Source organism: Bubalus bubalis, chromosome 18, assembly GCF_019923935.1.
Source record: "Bubalus bubalis isolate 160015118507 breed Murrah chromosome 18, NDDB_SH_1, whole genome shotgun sequence".
Lineage (NCBI taxonomy): Eukaryota > Metazoa > Chordata > Mammalia > Artiodactyla > Bovidae > Bubalus > Bubalus bubalis.
Window position 1 is genome coordinate 58,088,515 of NC_059174.1, and position 16,523 is coordinate 58,105,037.

The window sequence follows — 16,523 nt, forward strand, 5'->3', positions numbered from 1 at the left end:
ACTGATCCTGAGTTTGTTGAACTCAGCACTATACTGTTTGCTGTTTTGTAGGGTGTTAGTAGGGAATAGCCCATTTCTCCCCAGGCAGAGTTTTGTATTTGTAATAAAGAGACTAGTCCCATTCTTGTTTGTTAAAACTGCCCAAGTTCCCAGATCCCTGAATTGCTTCAGCCTCACTAGCAGGATCTGAGCACAACATGCTGTGAAAAACAGCTTTTTATTGAGAATAAACCCTTTTAGTCTTAAGAGGAAGTAGCTTGGCTTCCGACATACCTTGAAGTTGTTACCTGAGCAGTGTTGCAGAAGATAACTTAAAGCTGTCAAGGTAATAGGCCCCACCCCCCTCCGCGGCCCGCCCCTCCCACAAACTCTGCGCACAGCCGGTGCTCGCCCCGCCCCTGGTCGGAAGCCGCGGCTCTAAAACCAAAAGCCCTTTCACCCAGAGCCGGAAGTTGGAGAATGCGGAGCCGAGGTGCCCGAGCGGCGCCTAAGCTTCCTTCTAGAGTAAGTTTGCAGAGCTCGCCACCCCTCCAATCCCCACCTCCGCCCCCGCTCACTCGTCCTCTTGGTGTGGGAATTGCCAGCGACCTGAAAGCCCTGGTACCCAGTACGCGGCCCCGAATAAACGCTGCCGCTACCGTTGCGGACCAGTCATTTTTTCGTTTGGGTTTTAAGTGTTACTGAGGCGGTTTCGGCCCTCGGTCCGCGTAGACACCGCCTCTGGCGACATTTTCCTGCTTAAAACCCTTTTTTAACCTCTGGCCTCGCCAAATAAAGCCCTCTCTCGCGAGTTGGAGTCGCGCCCGCCGCGTCGTCTTCTCGACCGCTGGAGGCAGAGCCCAGATAGTCCGCGCGCCCTCTCCCAGGTCCCGGGATTCCGGTGAGTCCGCCCCGCTCCCTCTCAGCCCGTCTGTCCTCGCGTCTCCTGAGGCCGGTCCTTCTGCCCAGCAGCAGGCCCCTTTCCTGTCAGCCCGTCCCCTCACCCCGCATAGGGTAGGTGACCTGGTGCAGCCTTGTGACAGCCAGTGCTGTTCCATGCCCAATTCAGCTCGGTCGGAAAAGGTGATCTTCCGGTCCGGGGGCGTCTCGTTCTGTGGCCCACTCAGTAAATTCAGGAGGCAGGAGGATCAGGAGACGCAGAGTCAGAAGGACTGAGAGAAATAACTGCAACTGAGGAGAAAAGCATCAGGGAGAACCAATAGGAAAACTGAGAATGGCTGCTGCTCCTGCTCCTGCTCCTGCTCCTGCTCCTGCTAAGTCGCTTCAGTCCTGTCGGATCCTGTGCGACCCCATAGATGGCAGCTCACCAGGCTGCCCAGTCCCTTGGATTCTCCAGGCAAGATCACTGGAGTGGGTTGCCATTTCCTTCTCCAATGCATGAAAGTGAAAAGGGAAAGTGAAGTCGCTCAGTCCTGTCCGACTCTTAGCGATGGACTGTAGCCTACCAGGCTCCTCTGTCCATGGGATTTTCCAGGCAAGAGTACTGGAGTGGGTTGCCATTGCCTTCTCCGTGAGAATGGCTGAGGGATTTGCAAAGGGATAGTCAAGTCAAAGAGGTTAAGCCTTGAAAATAGCCAAGTGAGTAAAATAGAGAAGTATTAATAAGTTAGAAAGCCAGATCTCCAGGGATTGGAAAACAGCATAGGGAAAACTGCCCTGTATCAGTGATGGGAGCGGGGAGGCGAAGGGCGATGAGGGACGTCGGAGGTGGAGAGTCCCTAACTGGGTTTTGGCCGGGTTTGAGTCCAGGCCTCTTGGGTTAGAGTCCCGAGTTGTGTTTTCACCGGGTTGGAGTCCCGCCACAAGGGTTTGCGTCTCAATCTGAGGTGGTCGGTTTCATGGTGCTGGCAGAGAAAGAGGTAAGGAGCAGAGGAAGAAAGGGGCTGGAAGGAAGCATAGCCACATGGGCTGCCAGAGAGTGGGAGGAAGGGAGAGTCACAGCGAGAGAAGGGGAGTAATCTGGAGCGCAGAGAGGGAGCCGAAATGGGGGAAGAAAGAGGCAGACATAGGTATGGATTTTTGAAAAACTCAGGAAGGTTGGAGAGAGAGAGCATTTCGAGGGGGAACGAATTGCAGCAGCCTGGAACAGGACACGTGTGAAGGAGGAAATAGGACAGGAACAACAGGAGAGCAGAGGGGGAGAAAAAGAGACCCCGAGACCCAGATCAAATAGGGAAATCGGTGAACAGAGGGATAAGCTCGATCCAGGTGTGGCCAGTTGTTTGGATACAGATGATTTTTTTAGTTATACAGAGGAGGCTGAGAATTTCAAAACTCCTGTCTATAAGGCTTGTGTCCTTTTTTATTACTTGTGGCAGAAGATGACTTTCATTTGCAAACCCTGTTGAGCCTGGGGCAGTGGCTTGATTCACTGAGTTGTGAGTGACCTCCTTCCCTTGTCCTATCATGAGATAAAGGTCAAGGAAGAAGAGACCTGGGGCAAGAAATGAATGACTCTAGAGTGTCACTCTGTGGTAGCTTTTTTTTTTTTTTAATTAATTTTTTTGGCTGTGCTGTCTTCGGTTCTGTTTCCCGGGCTCAGGAGTTGTGGCTCCCATGTTCTAAAGCACAGGCTCAGTAGTTGTGCACAGGCTTAGTTGCTTGTACTTGTGGGATCTTCCTGAACCAGGGATAGAACCCATGTCCCCTGCATTGTCAGGCAGATTCTTATCCACTGTGGCATTATTGGGTAGTGTTTTTAAGGGGACACTTTTTTTTTTAAAACGGATTCACATTTTCTCCTTTCTTTATGTATGGTGCTTTTTGTATCTTAGAATAGGTCTTAATTCATTCTGTTTCTGTAATCATTTTTAACTTCAGAAATAAGCTTTTTTAGTTTCCAGTATTCTACTTGTATCATCCTTTTCTAAATATGATTATTCTCCACATTTTTTTAAACTTTGACACCAGATTTTTAGATTAAAATTAATTCACAGTTTTTGTTTCAGCTTTTTTTCAGATTCATTCCTTGCCTGAGTGCTTTCTTCCCCTCATCTCATACATTTGAAATTTTCTTTGGTAAGTAGTAAATCATCTTAGACTATTTTGTGCCATACTTAGCAAAAATGTCACCTCGTTTATCAGTTCTAATGAGGTAGATGAACCTAGAGCCTATTATACAGGGTGAAATAAGTCAGAAAGAGAAAGAGAAATACTGTATATTAATGCATATATATGGAATTTAGAAAGATGGTACCAGTGATCCTACATGCAGGGCAACAAAGGGAGACACAGATGTAAAGAACAGACTTTTGGACTCAGTGGGAGAAGGTGAGGGTGGGATGATTTGAGAGAATAGCATTGAAACATGTAAATTACCGTATGTAAGATAGAATGATCAGTGCAAGTTCGATGCACGAAGCAGGGCACCCAAAGCCAGTGCTCTGGAACTACCCAGAGAGATCTGGTGAGGAGGGAGGTGGAAGAGGGTTCAGAATGGGGGGGGGGGGGGGTGCTGCTGCTGCTGTTAAGTCGTGTCAGTCGTGTCCGACTCTGTGCGCCCCCTTAGACAGCAGCCCAACCGGCTCCTCTGACCCTGGGGTTCTCCAGGCAAGAATACTGGAGTGGGTTGCCGTTTCCTTCTCCAATGCATGAACGTGAAAAGGGAAAGTGAAGTTGCTCAGTCGTGTCCGACTCTTAGACTCTTAGCGACCCCGTGGACTGCAGCCTACCAGGCTCCACCATCCATGGGATTTTCCAGGCAAGAGTACTGGAGTGGGTGTCATTATAGTCAGTAGCAGTCTGTAAATGAAGGAAAGGAATGTTTTAAAACTCAGAATGGCACCAGGCCCCTGGTCCATAAGATGCATTTTGGGATAATCTTGGCACCAGATGATTCATCCCAGGCCATAAAATGATTAACTTGAATCTTGTAGAAAGGCAGATTACCATACAAATAGTTTTGTTTACATAGATTAGGGGAACAGTATCTGAGTACAACATACTGGTTTGTGAAGTAGGTTCTGAGCCATTAGGCAGAACCAACTTGAAGACAGAGTCTGGAGTAAATGCATAGTCCATTAACATAGTTTAAGACAAACATTTCCATAAGAAAAATGCATTGGTTAACTCAAGGTTTGAGAATAGTTAACTTCAGGTGAAACCAGGTATCATTATGGCAACACAGTATTTTAAAAGAAATCTCCTTTTAAATTTGTATAGAGAAGGAAAAAAATATCGCTAGTTTGTTTCCTCCTGCCACTTAAGAGAGATAAAAATGTCTGACACTTGCAGCCTATTTCCTCCATTTGGAGACCCCTGGCCTTCCTGCCTGTTATCGTCTCATTGCCCCCTTTTCTTTTAGAAGAATTATGTTGCCTAGGGAAAAGGGGCATCATTCTCGTTCCATAACTGCTTTCAAGCTGACAAGGGGTGTTGTCCCTAAATTGGTGAGGCAACATATTCTCCTAACCCTCATACCGAAGATGTCTGATCCAGGGGCCCCAAATAGTAGTTGGAAGAAGCTGCAGCAGTAGCAGGAGTTTGAGCAACTATTGCAGGAAGGGGGACCCCTGCCAGGGCCCGAAACTGGGCTCTTGTCTAACACTCGGAAATGAATTGTCCGAGGAGACACGTGTGCTGACAAAGCAAGAGATTTTATTGGGAAAGGGCACCTGCATGGAGAACAGTAGGGAAAGGGAACCCAGGAGAACTGCTCTGCCACGTGGCTCACAGTCTTGGGTTTTATGGTGATGAGATTAGTTTCCGGGTGGTCTTTAGCCAACCATTCTAATTCGGAGTCTTTCCTGGTGGCGCACACATCGCTAAGCCAAGATGAATGCCAGCGAGAGGGATTCTGGGAAGTGGACAGACACCCCATGTCTCCTTTCGACCTTTCCCGAACTCTTCAGGTTGGTGTGGCTCATTAGTTCCGTATTCCTTATCAGGATCTCCTGTCATAAAACAACTCATGCAAATGGTTACTATGGTGCCTGGCCAGGGTGGGCGATTTCAATCAGTGTGCTTCCCCTAACACAACCATTTGTCACTTAAAAGCTTTCATGCAACTAGAAACAAATCCAGTTACACAGTTACAGATGCAGGGAGCAAACAGCAAAAACAAAACAATCAGAATTATTGTAAGTAAGATAGTTTTCCACCATGGGGCACTAGTTAACATCTCCCAAAATGAGGCAATTGAGGCTTCAGGAATATCCATAGCCCCAGTCATCTTGTTCATGTGTTTAGTAAAATGAGTAACATTAGTGCTCATATCAGGTGTATATGTACAGCATTGGGTATGAATAATGGCACAAGTTCCTCCTTGCGCAGCTGTCAGAATATCTAAAGCCAATCTGTTTTGTAAAACCACCTTTCCAATTAGTGCTTATTCAGCATTAAGAGCTGAAATAGCTTTTTGAGAATCTTGTAATGCCTGTTGAGTAAAATTAGTCAAAGCATCCACTCGTAGCATAACATCTGTAGTTCCCAAAGAGGGAACGAAGACTTCAGCCAAATAATCGTACCAGTGAAATACAGACCTTGCTCACCGAGTTTTAAGGTGGTGTAAATTAGCAGGCTTTTCTGGAAGCTCTGAAAACATAAAGCCGTGAGTAAAGGCTAGACCCAGGGTGCATCTCCCTATCCAACCAAGGGGAAGCCATGGCCATAGGTGAGAGCCGCATATCCAATAGGTCCCGTTTGGAGCAAGCCAGCTGACAGATATCTAGTCCCAATTAGTGCCTGGCCAGACAAGGGAGGACCTGAATTGGGGTTGGAAAACACGGGAATGATTACGTTGCATATTTCCTGAGGCAAAAATCCCAATTGTTTCCAATCATTGTAATTAAGTTGTTGGCTAACTTTTGGGGATGGCTCTGTTTGTTCCCAGCATATAGGGGCAGTAGATACTAGATGTCCTTTTTCAGGAGTTAGCCGTATAACATCCCAATATTTGATAAACGTCAGGTAAAAAACCATTAGATCCAGACATATTTGCCTTATGTGTAGCTAAATAGTCATTAAACTGAGACAATGTATAATCAAAATTAAGTCACGTTATGTCCATAGTTAAAGTACAAAGTGTTGCACCAGTCCATTTTAGGGTTGGTAGATGTCATCAGATGAAGAAGGGGCATCACATACGATTGTTGTCAAAGGTATATGTTTTGATAATGTCATTAGCTTTTTCAACCTTTCCTGAAGATTGGGGTCTCCCAATCTTTATCAGTGTAAGTGATATTCTATTTCTAGAGCTTTAGATACCCCCTGAGTTACAGCAGCTTTAAATGTGGAGCCATTGTCACTCTGAAGGCTCCTTGACAGCCCAAACCTGGGGATAATTTCATGGAGTAAAATCTTTATACCCTCCTTAGCCTGCTTACTACAACAGGGAAAAGCTTCAATCCATCCAGTAAAAGTATCTACCCAAACTTGTAAGCAAGAATATCAATTAGCTTTTGGCATATGAGTAAAATCAATTTCCCAGGCCTCTCCAGGATACTTTCCACTTCGTTGTAATCCACCTATTGCTAGGTTCTCAGTCTTTGGGTTATTTTTCTGACAAACCTCACACCTTTTGATAATATTCTTTAACGTTTTCATTACGTTTTTACCTTCAAACAAACAAGAAGCCATTTGGTAAGTACTCTCTGCACCCAAATGAAAACTCTGGTGTAAACCCATAAGAATTTTCCATAGAGCATTTTCAGGAATTATTAATCATCCATCTTCGGACTGTAACCATCCATTATCTGTAATCTTAGTTCCTCTTTTCTCATATCTTTCTAATTCTTCCTCAGTATATTGTGTTTTTTCCTGTTCCACAGGACCTGTCCAGATCAAAGGCCTCTGCAGTGAAGGGGTTTCATAAAGTGCTGCTTTTCTGGCTTGACAGTCAGCCAGCTGATCACCTTCAGCTGCTTTATCCCTGCTGTGCCCTTTGCAATGCATAACAGTTTCTTCTTTAGGACAATATATAGCAGTTAAAAGTCTCTCGATCTCTCTGAAATGCTTAATAGGTTCTCCTGTTGCTGTTTTAAACTGTCTTTCTTTCCGTATTGCAGCATGAGCATGTAAAGTCAAATAAGCATACTTAGAATCTGTGTAGATATTTACCCGCTGCCCTTTGCTTAACTCTAGAGCTCGGGTCAGAGCCACAAGCTCCGCTAACTGAGCACTGGTTCCCTGGGGGAGAGATTTTCTTTCTGAAACCTGTTCAGCAGTCACCGTGGCGTAACCTGCTTTATGCTTTCCATCCCAAACAAAAGAACTGCCATCTGTAAATATTTCCATGTCAGGATTGTCTAATGCGGTATCCCTTATATCCTCCCAACCTGCGTAGTTTAAAGTTCGGAACTGGGAACAATCGTGATCAGGTGTTTCATTTTCCTTCTCAGGAAGGAACGTGGCAGGATTTCAGTTTCCACAAACTTTAAGCTTAGTTACTGGTCCTTCTAACAACAGTGACTGATATTTAAGAAGTCTACTGTCTGTCATCCAAATATTAACCTTAGAATTTAAGATTCCACTCACTTTATCAGAAGTCAGTACAGTAAGATTTCATCCATTAATTATTTTTAAAGCTTCAGGTGCTAATAAAGCCGCTGCCCCAATTACTCTTAGGCAGTGGGCCCAAGCACATGAAATTACATCTGATTTTCTGCTTAGATATGCGGTAGGTTGCTGGTGAAGCCCTCAGGCTTGTGTCAAAATTCCCAAGGCCATACCTTTTCTTTCAGTGACAAATTAAATCCTGACCCTGTAGCAAGCTGAAAGCAGGAGCTTGCAGGAGGGCAGTCTGAAGAACCTTAAAAGCCTTTTGAGTATCTGGAGACCAAACAGTTTGTCTGTTGGGGCCTGCTGAGTTTCAGCTATAAGTTTATGTAAAGTCTGGGCAAGTTCCCCATAACCCAGAATCCAAATATGACAATAGCCTGTGATTCCCAGAAATCTTCTCAATTGTCTTAAAGTCATAGGTAGGGGATGATTTAGTATGGATTTAATTTTCTTAGGGCCTATGGTCCTAGTCCCTTCTGATATGATTAGGCCCAGATATCTAACAGATTGTTGACAAAGCTGAGCCTTTTCTCTTGATGCCTTATAACTGCAGCCTGCCGGAAAGTTTAAGAAATCTTCTAAGGCTCCTGAACAAGCTTCCTCTGTCTCAGCACAGAGCAAAATATCATCTACATATTGTAACACCACCACTTCAGAGCTATTAAAGTTTTGTAGATCCCTTGACAAACTTTGTCCAAATAAGTGAGGACTGTCACGAAATCCCTGGGTCAAAACTGTCCAGGTTAACTGAGAAGCTGGGTGCATAGGGTCTTCAAAGGCAAATAGAAATTTGCTTTCTTCCGCCAAAGGCACAGCATAGAAAGCATCTTTCAAATCAATTACTGAGAAATATTTGGCTCGTTCAGGAATTTCAGACAATAGAATATAAGGATTAGGCACCACGGGGTGTAAAGGAATTACAGCCTCATTTATTATTCGTAAATCTTGAACTAGTCTCCATTTACCATTTGATTTCTTTATACCCAAAATAGGAGTGTTGCATGGACTGTTACAGGGAACTAATAGTCCCTGCTCCTTTAAATTTTCGATGATGGGTTTTAACCCTTCCTTAACCTCAGGTTTCAGTGGATACTGCTTCTTATGTAGAAATAAGTGTGGGTCTTTGAGCTTGACAACTATAGGAATAGCATTTTGTGCTTGACCCACAGATTTTCCATCAGCCCATACTCTAGGATTTATATTTTGTTCAACTAAAGGGAAAGGGAGGGCTCCATATTTATGAAAACAGAGGCATCAACCTTGTTCAGTATATTCCTCCCCAAAAGGGGTGAGGGAGACTCTGGCACAATCAGAAACTCGTGTGAAAATAGCACAGAATCTCAGTTACAACATAAAGAATAACTGAAATAATACCCTTTGGCTTGTCCAGACAGTCCCATTACGGAAGTGGTTCGGGAAGGAAGTGGGCCAGGGGCTTCAGTAAGCACGGAGTAAATTGCCCAGTATCTAAATGGAAATCGACGGATTGGCCCCCGACAGTTATTAATACCCAGGGTTCCTCAGGTGTAATTAGGACAGGAGCTTGTGTGGGACCCCTGGGCACCTTCAATCCTGATTGTCTTGAGTGTCTGACCCCAGGTGTCATTATGACAACACAGTATTTTAAGTGAAACCTCCTTTTAAATTTGTACAGAGAAGGAAAAAAATATCGGTAGTTTGTTTCCTCCTGCTGCTTAAAAGAGTTAAAAATGTCTGACACTTGCAGCCTATTTCCTCCCTTTGGAGACCCACTGGCCTTCCTGCCTGTTACCCTCTCAACATCGTGTAATAAAATAGATATATTTTCAACTGTGGTTTTACCAAAGACATGAATTGTGTGTATGTGTTTATGTGTGCACACACAAATGGATATTTCTGGTCTCAGCTCTTTACCAGAGAATAACGGAGGTATGACATTAGATCTTGTGAAATTAAAGGCATTTCTTTGAGAAAAGGGAAAATAAAAGAACATTTAACATGATAAAACCAACAAAATAAAATGCTTCGTTCTTTCCTTTCAAAAAAAAAAAACACCTAGTTATCTGGTTAGTCCAATGGTCTGTTTTCTCCATTTTCTATGATCAGTGAAAAAAAGTGAGCTATGCGGTGATATGAAGATGTTTCCCTCAGGTCCCTTTTTGACTTTTCTGTGCAAATAAGGAAGGATGGGCTGGATTGACCTGGAACCTCCAACAGAGCCTCTCTATTCATAATGAAAAAGATTGCTCAGCTCCTGTTTCTTAGCTGACTGCTTACACTGATTTTTTTGTACCAGTGGATATATATTTGCAATTCTGTATTTTTAAAATATTTTACTGCAGTCTTATAATAAAGAATTACCTGCTTGGTATCACTTTGACCCAATCTTGAAAGAAAAGTTTCTTTTGCTCAGATACATGACAGATGTTCCTGGTCTTAAATGGGATGGACAATAAGGACAAACTTGGCCCCCTTGCCCTTCAGCCTCCCATTTCATTATTCAGTTATACCCGGTTCTCTTCACTCAGCTCAGACCTTCTCATAAACAGCTTCTCTCTGGGCCTGAGGGAGCCCACTTGTAACATGGAGATGAAAGACTAGACCGGAAACTCTGAGCGTGAGCAACACTGACCCCTGAAATGATTAGCCAAATTGGCTGTGTGTCTGTGTGTGGCAGTTCTGGTTTGGAGGGAGATTCTGGTGGTAATTAGAATTTTAAATAGATCGCAGTCCTCCCTCAATGAAAAACGAAAAGGAAAACTGTAGGATGGGGCAGGATCACAGGCTCAGAATTAGATGACTTCTATGAATAAGGCTAAATGTGAAGGGAGTTTTTTTTTGTTTTACGTCCTGATGTTCAGACCTCCACTGGCTTTCATGTGTTCTTGGACAAAAGCTTGACTCCTCGCTGTGGCTCCACAGCCCTCTGTCAAGCTCAGGGCCCTGTCAGTGTCTCCAGCCTCATCCTGGGAGGTGACCCTTTGCTCATGGTTCAGCCTGTCCTGGTCTCATTTACCTTTTCTCTGTTTCCAAATACCAAAACCATTTCTGTCTGACTTTGTAGTTCCTTTTCTCACCTTCAGGTCACCCTGGCTCAGGCCCTTTGTCACCCTTCAAGTCTAGGCTCAGAGAGGTCTCCCCATCCCCTCCTAACAGTCTCTCTCATGTTACCCAGGTTTATTGCCTCTGTATCAGTTGCCCTCAGCAGAAATTACTGCCCTTCTTCAAGGGTTATTTTGAGTCCTTCCTGGTTCCCCTCTTTTTAGGGCTCATAGTGTTCCTCTTCTTCCCAGCATGGCTGCAGTACCTGTTACTCTATGGTGTACTTTATCCCTGTTACTCTATGGTGCCTGCCTGCTAAAAGAGCCAACAGAAGCCACTGGAAATGTCTTTAGATGACAGGACTATGGGTTGGGCTGAATAATCCTCAGGGAAGACCAAGAGAACAGGGCAGGTGATGAAGATGTTTCCCATGTTCTGGACATTTCAGCTGTAATTGATCTTTACCCCATGTGACTACTTAATTACTCAAAAGATGAGCCAAGAAATATAGGAAGTCCTGAAAAGCCCTACAGAGCTGGTGTCCTCAAGCAGTGGGCTAAGATGTCCCCATGTTTAGTCTGCTGGGTTTAGTCCTCTGCAGCCCCCAGATCTAAGCTCTGTCCATCCAGGACCAGTCACCATCGTGGACAGCAGCTTTGCTTTCTAGGAGTTCATGTGCTCAGTGTCAGCGACCGTAATTTCAGTGTGCTGAGGATGAGCAGAAATCCAAAATCTAATGGGGCAGGAAGGAGACGCTGCCCCCCGCACACCCCAAGAGCTAGAATATCTTCCAAGTAGGTGTGGGTGGAGAAAACAGGAGATAGTGAGACCTGGAGACCCTTGCTTTGAGACTTCATCATCTTAAATGCCTTTGTACCTGGACTCCATAGTGTCCCCAGGTGGTGGCAGACTTTCCCAGGAGGGCCAGTCTCTTGGTTTCCATACTGCACGTGCAGTGTCCTTTGGGTGGTAGCTCGTGGGCACTCCTCTTATGATCCCCTTTGCCAAGAAACCCCAGTGCACTTTAGTCTTGCTTAGTCCAGTCATGCAGGGAGGAGAGGTAGACAAATGGGGAAAGCGGAGGGAGCCTGGTGGGGTCTGCAGGAGGCTTGTGGCAGTACTTGGGGGCATCAGGGTGAGCCCAGTGAATGGAGCATGCGCCCATCCCAAGTGTAGTTGCAGGGGCAAGGCGGGTGTGGATCTTTTGGAAAAGAATGTCTCAGTTCAGACTGGAGAACCTGGGATCGGGTGTGTTGGAGAGCCCGCATAGAATGGTTTGAGGTTCCAATGTCTTGGCTCGTGTTCCCGGGACAGCAGTGCTGAGGCTGACACTTGCCTGCAGAGGTTGGATTTGACAATTTGTGACCACACGTGAGCAGCAATGAAGGACGTGGAATTCAGCCAGGAGAAGTCTTTTCCACTGTTAGAACTGTGGCCTGGGCTGAGCCCACAGGCACCTGTGGTTGCAGGAGGATGGAAGCCTTGGGCTTGAGGGGCTGGTTCTAGCAGGTGCCCCCAGCATCCACTCCACGCCCTGGGTTTTGTTGGCTCTTTTAGCAGGCGGGCACCATAGAGTAACAGGGAACATCTCAGGTCATTTTTTGCATCATCTTTGGTATCATTGTGTACTTGGGGTTGCTGGTGAAGAAAGGTTCATGTGCATTTGGGAAGATACCAAGAGAATCTGGAGTGTTTCCTTGGAAGATGCTGAGGTCTCAGTGGGCCATGTGCATCATTGGAATGATCCGTCTTTTTCATAGTCTTTGGAGATTTCGATGTTTGACCTGGATCACTCACTGTAAATGAAAATATGGTGTCTTGTGTCTGTGGATCCTTGGGTGTCCTCTTTTGTATTTTGCCTCATGCATGAGTTATCAGGGCTTGGAATGCTTTGTGTTTGTATAAGAGGGTTCAAGGCTCATTGTGGGCTCTGTGGACACTCTCTTGGACACCATGAAAGTCTGTAAGTTTGTTTGAGTCCCGCTGGGAAAATAGGAGTACTAAGGTTAAGATCACAGAATGCGTGTTATAAGATGGTCCTGCTCGATAGGGATCTCTGGGCCCAACCTGAGAAGAGTCATAAAGTCCTATGACGTAGGGGAGGATGTCTCCAAAAAATCAGAGGGCAGTGATGCCACAGTGATCTGCAGCCTGGAGGCTTGTCCTCTAGAAGATGCAGCTGCAACTGTCTTGCTGCCAGGCTGCGTTCTCTGTTATCCACTCCTGTCCCTCCCCAAATAAGCACACATACAGGGACAGTACAGAAAACACGGAATCTTAACTGCACTGTGGTGGTAATGTAAATGGTACTGCTATCTTGGAAAATGGAAGTTCCTTAACAAATTAATATAGAACAGGCCTACAGTCTGTCAAAGCCATTTCTGACAGATATCCAAAGGAAAAGCAATCAGTTTTTCAGGGATATGTCCACAGTCCCATGAGTGTGACTGGATTTGCAGTAGCCAAGGCGTAGACACAGCCCAGATGTCTCTTGACAAAAGAATAGGTAACAAAAGTGTGGTATAGAAATATTTATTATATGCTGTATACTCATGAACTATTTTTTCTCTATATATAAATATAAAAATCAAGGATCCTGCATTTATGCCAGAATGAATGAACCTAGAGAACATTATGCCAAGTTAAATAAGCCTGACAAAGGAGGACAGACAGTATGTGGAAACTAGAATTGTCAAACTCATAGAGCCATCGAGTAATAAGGCTGTTACCAGGAGCTGGATGAACGGGAAATGGGGCACTGGTAGTCAAAGAGTAGAGATTTTCAGTTGTAAAATAAGTAAGTTCTGGGGATCTGAGGTACTGCATGCTTTCCTGTAGTGTTTCTAAATCCTTGAAATTCGCCCAGAGAGAAATAATACAGTGTACTCATAGGTGGACATGTAACTTACTCGAGTATATTAATTATTCAGTGTATGAGTCTATCACATGATCAATTTGTACACAGTACATTCATACCATTTTTGTTCGTTACACCTTAGTAAGGCTGGGAAAGGAAAAGAGAGTTGGGGAGGGGGTGCTTTTCTCCTGTGAATGGTGCTCAGTCCAGGCTTCACTTTTCATTGATGATGCATTTTGCATACACATGTCCCAGAATCCAGCTCCAGCAGCCAGGGAATCAGCCTGAAGAGATGAGTGGTGTCGGCAGAGAATGATGCAGCCTCTGACTCAAGGTACGGGACTGCATGTTTATTTCAAGCTTCAGGTTCTCTTTTATACTTTGACAAAAGCATTAGGTCAGAAGTTTGGCATTTTCAGTTTCCCCTCACCCAGATTTATTGTCTCCATAAAACATTGTTGCCCTTCAAACAGAGTTTCTGCTTCAGCGATTCTCTCAGAATCCTGTTTACTTTAACTCATGATTACATTGTAACTCATGCTTATGTCTGGGCTGCATACCACATTCCTCAGTTTATTTCTTATCTTTCTAAATCCCATTTGCCCCTAGCATCCTAAACTCACTATCTCTTAAAACGGCTTCTAGCTATTAATTTCTCTGAAATTCCTAATCTCTATAAACTATAGTAAAATATGCTAGCACTACAACATTCCTTAAATTTTTAACTTCTAACTATTCTTAATTATTCCTAAACCCTAAATTCAGCAAACTTCCTTTGCCATAAAAATTTCCCTCACAAATAGATCTCAGATGACAATCCTTCCCATGGCCTCAAGCTGCAGCCTACATGCTCATCCTGGAACACTCTTTGTAAAGATCCTTGAACAAATGTCAATGGTTAACTTTATGGATTATTCTCTGGGCACAACTGCAGAAGGCTTTGTGCCTTCTCATGCTCCTCTCAAGGACAATAAGCAACTTAACATTCTTTTCAGTCAACTCATCCGAGGAAATGAAAGAACATGTCAGAATCACAAGACCTAACTCCTTCATCCCGGATCCATGCCTGGGGGACAAGGAGAGGGGGTTGGGGCCTTACCTCCATTTTTTCGGTAATGCCTAATGCGGCTCCTGACACACATGTTTTGTACCCTCTGACCAGAGATTCCCCTTCAGGTAGTTTGTGTTGGTCCACAGCTCAAGAATGTTTAAGATGCCCCAGTTGATTCCAGTCTGGATCCCTCACTGAGCATCAGGACTCTGAGTCCTCCCAGTCCTGAGGGCTGAGATCTGGGCTGAGGAGGGGATGCTCTGTTCTGAGTGGGGATGGATCTGGGCCTGCTGTGTGACCTGAAGGAGATTGCCTGGTCAGCGGAGGTGCCTCCTGCTGCTGTGTACATGAGGCCTCACCAGGAGGGGAGTGTGATCTGAGGGAAAGTGTGGGAAAGTCCCATGTTGGTCTCTCTGCGGGAGTTGACTATCCTGAGTCCCTCCTGAGACAGTGGCCACAGGGGACTGTCTGTTCCTCGTGGTGAGGGCTTTGCTGTGTGTGTGGTTGGGGCTCAGGAAGGGGATGTGTTGACTCTAAGCATTAAACAGCATGTTTTCAACTTTAATGATAGACCTCTGAAGACTCGTGTTGCCTGAGGAAGCCCTGAAGTTAAGGAAGAGGAAAGAAAAGGAGTGAGGCATGGCTTTTTCTCAGGTAAAGTCATGTTTAGTCTGTCCTTCCTGAAATGCCCTTCTCTGGACTCGCTAATCGTGTCTGACTCTGGAGTGTCCTGTGTGCCTCCTGTACACGCACACTAATCCGGGGCCTTCCCTCAGGCCCTGTCGTCTCCACTTAGATCCCATCTCCCCATGACCTGGTGACCTGGCCCTTGTGAGGAGGCTCCCCTGGGCACCATCCTGGGCAGGGCTTCTCACCCACAGGTTGGGGATGGGGTCTCAGTGCTCTTGGGCAGCAGGGATTGCTTAGGGCCTATCTGGATGCACTGTCTGCTGTCAACCAGGGTAAGGAAACTGCATGTGGAAGTCAGGTGTTAGTATGCACAATAGCTGGTCAAATCTGGGAATCAGATCAATTGAACCTGTCCTTTCCTTTTTGTGTATCTTGACATCCTTGTGAATATACCTTACGTATACACAAAGAAGTATGTCTGAGTACTGTGTTCTGTTCAGTGGGTTTATTTCTCTGTTTTTATACCAGTACCACATCACCTTGATTACCTTGTAATGGTTGTTGAAATAGAAAGACCTCCATCTTCCTTCTTCAAGAGTTTTGCTGTTTGCTCTTTGAATAGTTCTGTGACTTTCACCATGTTTTATTCTGCTTCTACAAAGATTGTCATGGCAGTTTTAATGAGTTAATTGGTTGATTGATCCTTTGGTGGTTATTAAAGAACCTTTTTTGATATAGCATGTTTCTTTTGTAATCTTTATGATTTTTACTGATGAAACTTTGTCATGTTGGAAAGAAGATAAGTTTACTTCTTTTTCAATTTGGGGACCTTTGATTTCTTTTTCTCATCGAATTGTTCTAAGGGTTTCAGTGCTTTGTTGAACTGTAGTGCAGAGTGTGCATCCTTTCCTTCTTCTTGACCTCAGAGGAAAAGCTTTCATTCTTTCCCCATTGTTGTGCTCTTTTCATAATGGCATTTATTATGTTGATGTTGGTATAATTTATTGTTTGTAGTTTGTTGAGTGTTCCACCTTGAAAGGTTGTCAAATTTTTGTCGAATGGTTTTTCCTGCATCGAGATGATCCTGTTTTTTTTTCCCCTTTAATCTATTAATGTAGTGTGTCATATTAATTGATTTTTGCATGTTGACTTCTCCTTGCCTTATATGAATAAAATCCGTTTGGTTATGGTGTCAGATCTTTTTATTTATGTACTTAAATTATTTTAATTGAAGGATAATTGCTTTACAGAAGTTGTTGTTTTCTGCCAAATACCAGCATGAATCAGCCATAGGTATACATATGTGCCCTCCCTCCCATCTTCCTCCCTATCCCACCCCTGTAGGTTGTTAAAGAGCCCCTGTTTGAGTTCCCTGAGTCAGTCAGCAAATTCACATTGGCTCTCTACTTTATATATGGTAATGTAAGTTTCCATGTTACTCTCTCCATACATCTCACCCTCTCCTTC

General features: G+C 44.6%; 1 protein-coding gene across 1 annotated transcript in view; it reads left to right on the forward strand.

Moving 5' to 3' along the window:
* The first annotated feature begins 420 nt into the window (after nucleotides 1-420).
* LOC112580421 (zinc finger protein 677) overlaps nucleotides 421-16,523 on the forward strand; it is a 32,007-nt gene continuing 15,904 nt past the window's right edge. Inside the window, exons 1-4 of the mRNA XM_025270141.3 lie at nucleotides 421-880; nucleotides 2,949-3,018; nucleotides 13,631-13,709; nucleotides 14,998-15,080. Of these exons, the coding sequence (XP_025125926.3) occupies nucleotides 15,066-15,080 (15 nt within the window). The 5' untranslated portion in view covers nucleotides 421-880; nucleotides 2,949-3,018; nucleotides 13,631-13,709; nucleotides 14,998-15,065. The remainder of the gene's footprint in view (nucleotides 881-2,948; nucleotides 3,019-13,630; nucleotides 13,710-14,997; nucleotides 15,081-16,523) is intronic.